The sequence below is a fragment of the Stigmatopora argus genome, chromosome 3, assembly GCF_051989625.1.
Source record: "Stigmatopora argus isolate UIUO_Sarg chromosome 3, RoL_Sarg_1.0, whole genome shotgun sequence".
Taxonomy (NCBI): Eukaryota; Metazoa; Chordata; class Actinopteri; order Syngnathiformes; family Syngnathidae; genus Stigmatopora; species Stigmatopora argus.
Window position 1 is genome coordinate 9,969,140 of NC_135389.1, and position 12,696 is coordinate 9,981,835.

General features: G+C 41.4%; 3 protein-coding genes and 1 non-coding gene across 5 annotated transcripts; 3 read left to right on the forward strand and 1 right to left on the reverse strand.

The window, feature by feature from the left end:
• Positions 1–43: 43 nt before the first annotated feature.
• Positions 44–1,748, reverse strand: kbtbd13b (kelch repeat and BTB domain containing 13b). The gene has a single exon (XM_077595870.1). The coding sequence runs from the start codon at positions 1,667–1,669 to the stop codon at positions 269–271; it is 1,401 nt and encodes a 466-aa protein (XP_077451996.1). The 5' UTR covers positions 1,670–1,748; the 3' UTR covers positions 44–268.
• Positions 1,749–3,542: 1,794 nt separating this feature from the next.
• trnan-guu (transfer RNA asparagine (anticodon GUU)) lies at positions 3,543–3,616 on the forward strand. Its single transcript has one exon. It is a non-coding gene; the product is annotated as a tRNA-Asn (tRNA).
• A 132-nt stretch (positions 3,617–3,748) lies between these two features.
• Positions 3,749–7,412, forward strand: LOC144071809 (serine/threonine-protein kinase pim-3-like). The gene is made up of 6 exons (XM_077597227.1): positions 3,749–4,888; positions 5,061–5,164; positions 5,560–5,610; positions 5,910–6,273; positions 6,337–6,513; positions 6,925–7,412. The coding sequence occupies exons 1-6, from the start codon at positions 4,828–4,830 to the stop codon at positions 7,086–7,088; spliced, it is 921 nt and encodes a 306-aa protein (XP_077453353.1). The 5' UTR covers positions 3,749–4,827; the 3' UTR covers positions 7,089–7,412.
• A 383-nt stretch (positions 7,413–7,795) lies between these two features.
• ftsj1 (FtsJ RNA 2'-O-methyltransferase 1) lies at positions 7,796–12,597 on the forward strand. Of its 2 annotated transcripts, none has more exons than XM_077597401.1 (11): positions 7,796–7,877; positions 8,170–8,301; positions 9,240–9,309; positions 9,410–9,521; positions 9,753–9,831; positions 9,908–9,960; positions 10,045–10,098; positions 10,889–10,991; positions 11,078–11,161; positions 11,957–12,060; positions 12,130–12,597. In XM_077597401.1, the coding sequence occupies exons 2-11, from the start codon at positions 8,181–8,183 to the stop codon at positions 12,289–12,291; spliced, it is 942 nt and encodes a 313-aa protein (XP_077453527.1). In that variant the 5' UTR covers positions 7,796–7,877; positions 8,170–8,180; the 3' UTR covers positions 12,292–12,597. The 2 variants fall into 2 exon arrangements, with proteins under 2 accessions (XP_077453527.1, XP_077453528.1); XM_077597402.1 differs by having other exon boundaries at positions 7,833–7,877; positions 8,167–8,301.
• Positions 12,598–12,696: the final 99 nt, after the last annotated feature.

The following is a 12,696-nucleotide window of genomic DNA, read 5'->3' on the forward strand; positions in this document are numbered from 1 at the left end:
ATCATCAGTATTTACAGTTCTTCCCTTGAAGAAGCGTGGTGCTCCGTGGATGAGACAAGTGACCAGGCCATGGTGTTCTCTATCTTTTGCAACAAGTTAGTAGACAAAGCTGTCCAGGCCCGAGGATTCAAAAACTCCAGAAGTCATCTGCTGGCCAGTTATGTGTCACATCCAGGTTTTCCCATTGAGTGGAAAAGGGGTATTAGTCACTTTGGATAGCTGTGGCGGATACAAAAAGGCATCGGACGAAGGAAATCACCTTGAAAGTCTATTCTGGATTATGTACAGGCAACCTGAGTAAGAAAGTCCACACTGATCCACTGCGGGGGAAACCTTTCATCCGGCGGCGGGGTTTCCAGGTCTTTGCATGGATGACGTACTCCAGTGTGGCACTCCTGTTGAGCGTGAAAACTGAGTCGCTTCGAACTACCGCTGTGAAGAGAGAGCCCTTGCTGTTGTCAAAGTGTCCTGGGAGAGCGGTCCACTGGCCTGTGCTCAGGTTATAACAGTCCATCATGCACCGCAGGAAGTCATCAGATGGCCCGTTGCGCATCACGTACAGATCGTCCCTGTGGCCCACCATACTGTGGCCGTAGCTCTGGCGTCGAATAAGGTTGGTGACCAGACGCCACTCGTCCTTACTTTGGATATACTCGTAGATCTCGGTGGTTTCCAAGGGTTTCCACAAGCACACAAAAATCCTTCCAGTGGCTTTGGCGCATGCAACGCCCGCCGCTGGCCGTGGCAGTTGGGCGGCAAACTTCCACCTTCCAGTCTGAGCATTCAGTATTTCCACAGACGACATCACTGTACCCTCAAACTCACCTCCGATTGCGTAGAGGTGGGCATCGTGTCCTATTAGACTGAGGTTGAACCGTAGCTGGGCTGGACCAGCCAATTCTGTCCAGATGTTCTTGTTAACATCGTAGCAGAAGCAGGCATCAACTACACCTTGGTGGATACCACGGACACCCCCGACAATGTAGAGTTTGTTGTCCAGGACGGTTACACCCGCCATGGATGTGCTAGCCTGAAGGGGGAGGTCAGTCAAAGTGTTCCATGTGTTTGCGGTTTCATCCAGGTAGCAGACAGTCCTGGAAGCAGCGTGCACGCTTTCAGTTGTTCCACAGGTGACGTGGGCGCCAACGGCCACGAAAACACTTGGGTTCAGCGATTCCACAAAGGAAACGAGCTCGGACGGCAAAATCTGCTTAATTTCCTCTTCCATGTCTGCGTACATATTCCGAATGTACAGTGCCGCAGCGTAGTATAGCTCCTGGAGGCCAAAAGTTGCTGCGGTGTGGAACATCAGGAAGCAGTTGTCGGAGTCTACGAGCTCCACCAGGTGCCTGGTGAGTGGCATCGCCTGGAGGAAAGCGGCACACTCGATCGCCTCTACTATGTTGTCAGCATCTAAACCAGGCACCTCACCCCGCATAACAGCCAAGGCGATACAGAAACCGCGAGCGCGTAAGCACTGGAGTCGGATCTCCTCCTGGTGACACTCTCTCATCCCGGAGCGATAGAGGGCACCAAAGTAGTCACAGCCCTTGACGAGCAGCGCCTTCTTCTCAAAAAAACGAATGTCCTCCACCACCACTGTTAGGTGATCGCCGCCGAAATTGACGTACCGGTTGTCGCCATCGGATTCACTCTCATTTAACGCCATTGAGATATCCTCAAAGGGATCGAGCTACGTGGGTGGGTCGCTGATGTGCTGTTGAGGGGCCAGAGAAGAGCGGCTTTACTCTGACAGGAGACTCCATTTTAAAATAGAGTGGCTAAACATAGAAGTCAACAACTGAGCAGAGTCACATTTACAACACAATCAGGTGACATTGTCGCCACTCTGACAACATGTCCTTTCACTTAGGGCAGGGGTGTCCAAGTCGGGTTGGTTCGCGGGCCGTGTTAAAGTCAACTCGATTTCATGTGGGCCGGACCATTTTAGATAAACTTAGATAGACTTTTTATAAATTGATTAAAAGAACTGGATTAAAAGCCCTGAATATTCAGTTTTATATAGATCTAAAACAATGTTTATTTTAGCTTTTTAAAATATATTTTTAGATTTTACAAAATGATTTTTAAATTAAAAACACAGAAAAAATGATTAAAAAATTACAATTATTTATTTAAAAGGGGGAAATCAGGAAATTTAATATACATCTATACTGTTCATTTTAATTTAATCCTAAAACAGAAAGTCGGCACTCATGATTTACTTTCCCGGGCCACACAAAATGATGCGGCGGGCCAGATTTGGCCCACGGGCCGCCACTTTGCATGTGACTTAGGGTGTGCAGATTTTGCTAATCAAATGACTCAATGTACAACAAGCAGATATTAGGATCCTTAACTATTAATTAATTTACTTAAAAGCACCAGTCCCATGATTGCAAAAATGCACACATTTAAAATAAGACGGCAGATGGCAGATGAAGTTGACGATATTATGGTAAGAGGAAACAATTTCAAACTTCTGTTAGACATGGTGTTGCCGTTTGCTCTTCCCCTAGAACCCACAACGCCATGGGTTCGTTTTCTGTTCTGGGGGATTTGAAGATAAACAGAGACAAAAAAGAAAACTGAGACTCTCAGGGTGCATTCAGACACATCAGGGAAGGCTTTAGTGAAAAAAGCACACACTGATTTGACATCTGGATCCAGTCTATATATCTTCTTTCCAGCAAGCCAAAGTGGGCATTATTTTAAATATTAGTAGGCATTTTTCAGTTTAGAAGGAAATAATGGTAGGGACCTTCTCATGGTACCTGGCACCAATGCCAGAGCTGGAACGTTCCACGCTCCATCCTATCTCAAGCTTGAGACAACCAGAGCTCCAAACGAGCAATTCATTCATTTGTTCATTCATTCCTTTTATGAAGCCTATGGAGCCTATCCCAGTTCACTTCGGGCCAGAGCTGGGGGTCACCCTGAATCGGTGGAGGCGGACAACCATTCCCTCTTACCAAGGGGCAATTTAGAGTGTCCAATTAGCCTACCATGCATGTTTTTGGAATGTGAGAGGAAACCGGAGTACCCAGAGAAAACCCACATATGCCCAGAGAGAACATGCAAACTCCACACAGGTGGACTGACCTGGATTTGAACCCAGGACCCCAGAGTTTTGAGGCCGACGTGCTAACCACTCACTCCACCGGGCCGCCAAACGAAGAATTATGAGTCCTAAAGTACAAGGTTGAATTTGCAGAGCAAAGGAACATTGTGTTAAAAAGCAGCTACAAAGATTAGGCATTAAAATAAAAGTGTGAACACATACATGATTTGAGTTATAATACAAACTAGATACATTCATTGTGAGTTACGTCAAAAGGGTTATAAATTCGTAAAAGTATACATTTAAATACGTAACAAAGGTAATGAAATAGCAGTTTATAAGAACAGCTATCAAAGTACGTAATTTCAAATTCTGCTAATTTTCAAATCCATATTTACTGACAGGCCAAGCATCAGATCATGTAATGAGACATTCATTTTATTTATCGGATAAAAAGCAATTATCTGCCAAATGGTAGCATGTCTCTGTGGCGCAATCGGTTAGCGCGTTCGGCTGTTAACCGAAAGGTTGGTGGTTCGAGCCCACCCAGGGACGTACCGTTTTGTATTTCTATGTATGACGTTCGCTTTCAAATCAAGCTTTATGACAGCTTCAATCACTTTTTTCATTTAGCCATTTTGTGGGGTGCTGAAAAACAATCAACGCCTATTCATTTTTCAAAGGCTAGTCTGCCCCCTATAAACCCAGTAATATATGATAATTATTTATCTCAGATCAAGTTTTAAGGCATCATTTGGACATTTTATTTGCATTGAGGACCAATCCACCTTCATTTTTCCTTTTAAAGTCTGGGACACAAGTGCATGAAATCAAGTAAGTCTCAGCCCCTGTTTTAAAGCAACGAACGTGCGAAATACGTACTAACAGAGAGGGGTGTCGGCATCTCTCTAATAACATCTTTATACCGAATTTGATTACATTACAGATCATTTGTATCAGTTAGGAGATTAAATGTTTAGTCGGCTACTTGTTGCAACCCGGGACTTGTTTAGAGGGATTAAACCCGCTCCCCATGTTCCATTATTTTCGTATTCTGAGTGCGCGAGCCCAAGTATCAGCCTGCGATTGGTCAAAACGTCACACTGCTGTAAGAAAAGCAACGTCATTGGTCAATCCATGCTACATCAGCGAACGCAATTGGCCCTATGGTCGTCCAAATTAACGTCTGTTTTATTTACAATTACCGTATAAAAAGTCGTATTGCTGTAGTTGTTTTAATTAAATAACACTTTGTCTTTGTGGTTAATCTAATTTCTTGTTTTACGTTCATTTTACTGATTGGTTTCAGTTTCAATATGGACAGTATTTTTTTTAAATGTCCAGACGAAACCCTTCACTTGCCTCCGCCATCCCTCCGTTTATCCTAGTCCAGAAAAGTAGTCCGGTTGCTCCGATTAAGTTACTCACTGTCGATTAAGGGTCAGTTTGGATTAAACACAATCAAGACAATAATCATATTTTTCCTCGTTGCTTTATTTTTTCACATCACATGTTCATGTAAGAAACAGCCATGAGTATTGATGTCCCGCGCGCGTGTTGTAGCGGAGGGATATTTTAGTTGTAAACAATGCATTGATAATTTTGAAAGTCCTCCACCCTGCGGGTCGCCGTGGTTACACTGGTGGCGCGCTTTACACGAATTATAAATAATAACTTTATTTTATTTCACTGCCGCACGAGTCTTTTGCCTTTTATTAAAGGATAGTTTGATTTTTGCACATGTTTTGGAGAGAGGACGAGGAATTATGATGCTCTCCACACTGAGCTCGGCGGCGTGTAGCGTGGACCTGCCGCCGGTAAAACAAGGTAACATAACATTTCTCTAGCGCCATGTTAATACTAACATACAGTTCGCTATGAATTGCTTTTGCTGGACGTATACTTCTTTATGTGTCCGTATTTTCTCAAATTTGTTAGCCACTGATTATATATTAAAGTTGTTGTTTTTTGTGTAATTTGCTGTATTCCTCATTTACAGAGGACGTAACAGCGTTCGAGAAAGTGTACCGACTGGACACGGTGCTTGGCAGCGGTGGATTCGGGACAGTCTACTCGGCCGTCCGCGTGGCAGACGGTTTGCCGGTAGGTGCTGCTTTTGTTTTGATGCGGAGCACGTGGGATTATATGAAACACGAGGCGGTTAGCGACAAGACTTCCGGTTTACAATAACAACATCGCCGCGCATCCAAAACTCACTACTTAATGTTGACCTGCTTGTGGTCATGTCATGTTACCTATGAGTTTTATATAAGAATTATAAGTAGTGGCTGGAAAAGGGTAGTAACGTCGTCACGTTACGACGTTTTGCCTTTATCTTGAAGGCTCGGTGGTTTCCTGTGATGCCACATTTTGCGGCCACCTGGGGTCCGCTGCCAAGATCATAATGGAGCAAATTATGAAAATATTGACAATGGCGAACACAACTTTTGGTTGCCGTCATTTTTAACTTTTGTTTTTATTTTGTTGCATCATTGCAGGTGGCAGTGAAACACGTTTGCAGAGACAGAGTGGTTGAGTGGGGCACTTTGGTAAGTGTAATGAAGTTTAAAGAATGCCTGTTCAATGCTTGCAAATCACCGTAAATCATCTAGTATTATTTTGCAGCATTTGTTTTTTACAGAAATATAAGCACACGTTTATTTAAGTTTAATATATGCCCTTTCATTGGTTTCGGTGCTTTCAAATGACCATGAATCTTCTAGCATATTGCACATTTCTTTTTGCCAGAAATATAAGCATGAACTTGAACAGCTGTGAGTGATGCGTAGAATGCTTTTTATTTTTTTAATTTTAATTATTTTATTTGTGACCCCTATAAATCTGCCAGTGTGGCAGTGTGGTTCCGCTGGAGATCGTGCTTCTGAAGAAAGTGGGAGAAGCGTTCAGTGGTGTAGCGCAACTTCTGGACTGGCAGGAACTTGTCGATGGCTGGTTGATAGTGTTGGAGCGTCCTGAGTCGGGCCAGGACCTGTTTGACTACATCACGGAGCGCGGGGCGCTTGATGAGGCAGTGGCGCGCGGCTTCTTTCGCCAGGTGCTAGAGGCAGTGCGCCATTGCTACTCATGCGGTGTCGTCCACCGCGACATCAAGGACGAGAACCTAGTGGTGGATTTGCGCACCGGCCAGATCAAACTCATCGACTTCGGATCGGGTGCCCTGCTGCGAGATGGGATTTACACTGACTTTGATGGTGAGCTTGTTAAAGTTATGTTTATAACTAGTTCATACAAATTAATGCTTATTTTGTGTCTAGGTACTCGTGTGTACAGTCCTCCGGAGTGGATACGTCTGCGTCGCTACCATGGCCGCTCTGCCACCATCTGGTCTTTGGGGGTACTTCTGTACGACATGGTCTGCGGTGACATCCCCTTTGAGCATGATCATGACATCGTCAATAGGCGACTATGCTTCAGCCCCAACGTTTCTGGAGGTATTTACCACCACTACACAAAGTGTCACTTTGAGAAGTTGTACTGAGCTGTACGTAAATGTAAAAAAAAAAAAAAAAAAACACTTCTTGGGTTTAAGCAGCGGAGACTATATTTATATATATATATATATATATATATATATATATATATATATATATATTTGTTTTTACCTATGGATCAAATGGAGATGTGCTTCCTAACATACAAATATACTGAAAAATATTTCTGATCACTTTTTTTGCCAACAAGAATATCTTGAAAAGGGGCATGCATAAATGGCATTTCCTACCCAAATTATGTTGGAAACCCAATAAAAGGACCTCAAAGATGTTTTTTTTAAAGGCAAGCGATCGTTAGTTTTTATTTTCTGGTTTATGCCATCCATAGACTTTGCTCTTGTCTTGTAACAGATTGCCAGCAGCTAATTGGCTGGTGCCTTAGCCTGGAGCCGTGCGACCGTCCAACCCTTGAGCAAATCTTCCTGCACCCATGGGTGACTTTTAATAGTAGCACCAACGAGGAGGAAGAGGATGGAAGTGTCACACAAGAAGGCCCATCCCAGGATAGCCTCTGATAGCATTAAAGCCAGAAAGCGGGGGCTGGAGTTCTCAGGGCTTTTTTTTATTTTTCATTTTGTAGCAATTCGCAGATTTTCATGCACAGTCAATGCAAAGATAAACTGGTGTATTTACTGTATGTATTTGCTTTTTATGCATTTCTATTTTGTACATTTGTTGTATTTAAAGAGAGAATATTCCACATTCTTTATTTATACTCTTTTTACTTTTCTAAAAGAGTTTCAAGTTACAATGATTTTTTTTTACTCTTGCTGACCTGAGCGTCTTTTGGATTTTTGAAATTACATTCTGTTTTATGTGCAATGTTGTTGTTTTAAACATTCATTTTTTTTTTACAATTAAATATTTTGCATAAAAAGTCATTGCATGTATTTTTTTTAATCTTTCGTTTTCTCTTTGATCAACCTGGACAGGTCACAGACCAATCAGTTTATTTTCTTGCCACGTTCAATATAAGGAGTGGTACACTTTAAAAATAATAAGTGGAAATTTGCCTTTTGACAGCAAAAAATCGATTGATTGTGCAGCAGCTGCACAATGCAGTGCCACCACGTGGCTATAGTGAGTTACTACAGGGTGAGAACGATGTACTTGTATTTTTTTTAAATTTCAATTTCGGCCACATACTTTCAATTTTGGACAGATAGTCTAATCTGCTTGTGTCTTTGCTTCTGGGTTTATAAAAATGATTAATTTTAGTTAGGCGATGTCGTTGCTACTTTGTCCTTTTTGAACAGGCGCGTATGGGACACCTATGCACGAAATCTAATGCGATTGTGGTTTTTGTAAGTAACATATTTCGAAAATACATGTATTGTTAAGAGGAATACAAGTATAATATGTAAACTAGCATTACTGTATTATATACGTCTGGGTAATTTTTAATGTGTTTATTGATAACAGAAAACTTTTGAAAGACAAAACTACATTTTAAAAAACAAAATACTAAATCCCTCCGTTGTATTGGCTTTAATGTATCGAGTCGAATTTTACTACTTTGTGTCCATTGTGGAAGTGGAATGCTATATACCGAATGAAGTCACAACACCATTAAACGTATGTATTGATGTTCAGCAGATCTGGTCATAATGGGTCGCTCATCCAAAGACAAACGTGATATTTACTACCGCCTGGCCAAAGAAGAAGGCTGGAGAGCGAGAAGCGCTTTCAAGCTACTACAGCTGGACGAGGAGTTCAACTTGTTTGCTGGTCTGTTGTTATGTTATGGTTATGGTTAATGAATTTGAGCTATTGCTTTGACTTACGCATTATAGATGTGGGCAGAAATTCATAAATCAAGGTATACCACTCAACTTTATTTTAGTAGTGCAGTTTTGGTAGAGTCACTATTGAGAGAAGCATATCATGTGTTTTACCAACTAAATAGGCTTTGGTTGGCCTTCATTATGTAGTGTTCTGCACACTTTTACACATTTGGTTGACATTCAGTCTTCAATTGACCTCCCACATCTCCAAATCATGCCTGGTAGGCCGGTTCAACACTTAATTGTATGAGTGTAAGTGGTTGTTCATCTCATTGTGTGCTGCGATTGGCTGGCAATCAATTCAGGGTGTCCTACACCTGCTCCTCACAGTTTGCTGGGATTGGCTGTGGCACCCCTGCGACTCTTGTGAGGATCAGTCTCTCTCATTTTCTGAATTGCTTTATCCTCATTAGGGTTGTGGGGGGTGCTGGAGCCAATCCCAGCTGTCTCTGGGCCAGAGGCGGGGACACCCTGAATTGGTGGCCAGCCAATCGCAGGGCACAAGGAGACGGACATCCATGCAGACTCACACCCATACCTAGGGGCAATTTAGAGTGTCCAATCAGCCGACCATGCATGTTTTTGGAATGTGGGGGGAATTCGGAGTACCCACACAGGTGGACCGACCTGGACTTGAACCCAGGAGCCCAGAGCTGTGAGGCCAATGTGCTAACCACTCACTCCACCGGTCCGCCAAACGAATAATTATGAGTCCTCAAAATTTTTGTACATTTTTGGAAGAGGAATCAATTATATGTGGAAAATATAAATACATATATGAAGAAAATTGCGTTTTGTTAAGTTTGTTAGGCCAGGCTAGATTATGTCCTGTAAAATGTCATAATTGTCTTATTTCTGTTGCAATATTTGTGCCGATGTTAGGAGTGAACAGAGCTGTGGATCTGTGTGCTGCTCCTGGCAGTTGGAGTCAAGTTCTCAGTCGGAAACTCAGGTAGGCAGAGTTTGACTCTCATCGTGATTTGATAGAGAACGTTGGTCACCCACTCTTGAACATTGGCTTAGGTTGTCATTGAATGAGGTTTGTTGTTTAGATGCCATGGCGATAAGTCTGAGAGTGGCGAAGATGTGAAGATTGTGGCAGTGGATCTGCAGGCAATGGCTCCTCTTCCGGGAGTCACTCAGATTCAAGGAGACATCACCAAGGTGCCATTTGAACTATATGCACTGTATATGGTTTGTCAAAATCTTAAAACATTAAAATAGTTGAAGTAACCAAAGCATTTAACGTAGCCCCAATAAAAGTCAGCTATCTTAAAACTAACGCACAATTCAAATAGTGAATGTGTTTCTACGTATTTAGTGTTATTTTTGATCACGTGATAAACTCACCAGGGTCACGTGACTGAAATGACATCCTCTTCCCTGGTGTCTTAGGTGTTGACAGCCGAGGAGATTGTGCGCCACTTTGAGGGTCACCCGGCCGACTTGGTAGTGTGTGACGGCGCTCCTGATGGTGAGACCCTCAGCCGCGTCCACCGCCATTGCCGCAAATTATGCATTGTTCAAGTTTTTTTTTTTTGCCGTCATAGTTACGGGCCTCCATGATGTGGACGAATACATCCAGGCTCAGCTGCTACTAGCTGTAAGTCACTAGCTAGGGTTTGTTTGAATCAAGAAAGAGGACCGAGTTCAGTGATTTGAACTAGTTTTGTTTGTTTTACCTCAGGCGCTGAATATCACTACTCACGTACTTAAACCAGGTGGAACATTTGTGGCCAAGGTTAGTCAGCTAATATCCATCAACTATTGACTCATTGACTTTCAGCTGTTTTCACAGATGAGTTTTCCATTTTTTCAGCTCTTTGAGAGCATTTTGAGTAATCATTCAAGTCCCAGTGTCTCTGTCTTTCTGTGAAAACAAAAGCACACAACCCTCAGGTCTTTTAAGTTGTAGTAGTATGTACTTCTTTCTTCTCTATTTGTTGTACATTCTCCTAGAGGCTTTTGGCTTGTCACCATACGACTAAACTACTTTTTGATCAATCTTGAGGATGTGCCTTGAATGAATATTTCCTAACATTTTTGTCAAGGCTGGTTTTATAAGTTTATTTTGAAAATAATTTTGGATCGAAAAATGTCAGCGGCCCAAAATGAGTTGACAAACTGCAACCCACTGACGCTGCATCTTCTTCAGCATTGTATGTGAATTGAATTGAATGCTTTTATTGTCATTATTCAACTATAATAAAATTCATAGCTTTCACCACGTAGTGCACAAATAACACAGACAAATAAATAATCGTAGTAGGCCAAGTGAGGTCAGCACTCCCTTTTTTTGTTTTCACTCTTTATAAAGGGATTGGAATGGTTTTCACGGTGCCAACATCAAGTGTGCTTTGAATTCAGATTTTTCTTATCTGTTTGCAGCCATGTTGATAGTTCGAGCCTGATTTTTGCACTATGGCAAAAAGACAAAGCCAAATTAAACTCACTTTATTCTATAAAATCTATTAATGTACCTATTTTAGTCACATGGTTTTCTTCCTTCTTTTTGTCTCACCCTCTAACAGATTTTCCGGGGCAAAGATGTGACGCTGCTGTACTCACAGCTTAAGATCTTTTTCAGCGGCGTGACATGCGCCAAGCCTCGTAGCAGCCGCAACTCCAGCATTGGTTAGTGACCACCTTTGTCAACTTTTTCAAGATATTTATGCATCTGTTTTAATATATAATTGAAAACATGTTCTCTCTGCTTGCAGAAGCATTTGTGGTGTGTCAGAACTACCATCCTCCAGACGGTTACATGCCCAACATGTCCAATCCTCTCCTGGATCACTCCTACGGTAGGTCGTTTTGATAAACAAAAATAGATATCCTGATATGTGTTGCCCTATTGAAGGGGTGTCAAACTAATTTTTTTTTGTCGTGGGCTACGTTGTAGTTTCGCTTTATCCGGAGGGCCGTTATGTCTTCCAATTAGGTTGCCAAAATTAATCGATTTCTGAATTGTCAGCTTTTCCGATCGTGGAGGGATCATTTTTGGACATTAAAAATGAGTACAAATCTCCTCTTTGAGCCTCTTAATAATAATTATCTTTTATAGTGGATTTTTAAAATGTATTTAAAAAAAATTATCAGGAAAAAAGGCAAATATTAAATCTATCATGTTTTAACCTTTTGTTTTTTATTTAAAAAGACAAAAGAGTAAATATTGCATTTTTAAAAATCGGTTTATTTACAGGGAAAAATAAAGGGGAAAGAGGAGCATTTTTAGATATAATATTTAGATATTTAAAATAAAATCGGATTGAAAGAACTGGATAAAAGCCCTAAATATTCAATTTGTTATAGATCTAAACAGATTTTTAAAAATGCCTTTAAATTAAAAACAACACTAAAAGAAAAAAAGAAAATTTAAGATTAAAAAACTACAATTTTTGTTTTAAAAAGGGCATAAACAGGAAGTATTCCCTATACATCTATAATCTTCATTTGAACTTTATCATAAAACAGAAAGTCGGTACTCATGATCTTTCTCGGGCTGCACAAAATGATGCGGTGGGCCAGATTTGGTTCCATGGCAGCCACTTTGACACCTGTGCTCTATTGGGTACACCCAATTTTTTTTTTTAAAACAGATGTCGATTTCAACCAGTTAGAAGGCCCGAACCGCATCATCGTGCCTTTCCTGGCATGCGGAGACCTGAGTGCTTTTGACTCGGATAGAACCTACCCTCTGCAGGTGAGGTCAAATTTCATTAAAATAATCTGTTAGCCCCTATTAAAATTCAACTTTGTTTCATTTCTTCAGCTGGAAGCAGGAAAAGAGTACCAGTACACGCCGCCTACCCAGCCGCCCATCAGCCCCCCTTACCAGCAGGCCTGTCACCTTCGCAAAAATAACCTGCTTTCCAAACAAGAATCTTCCATCTCGGGATCACAGCAGAGCGGAGACCAGACCAAGACTGATTAGCCCAGCAAGTTTTATTATTATTTGTAAAATGACATTGTTTTAATATTTTTTAATATCGCCAGCATAGTAGATGTGGATTGCACTGACAGTTTTAACGGTCTTAGATCAAATCCTGTCATTCCGTTGCAGAGTTTGCAAGCATCTCTGGTCTTATCTGGCTATTTTTGCAGATCGAAATTCCATTTATTGAAGACTCAATTGCTCACAATTATGTGCCCTGACAGGAACAGAGACATTATGTTGGGGTCCCTAAAGGGTCCCTGATGTTAAAAATATAATGGGTGATTAAAGGCAATCCTGAATGGATGGATTAGTTCTGTTCCTTATGAAGTGTTTACATTCACACAATAATATGTTGTTACTGAGTATAATGTGATTTTTTTTTTAAATCATTTATGAAAAAAA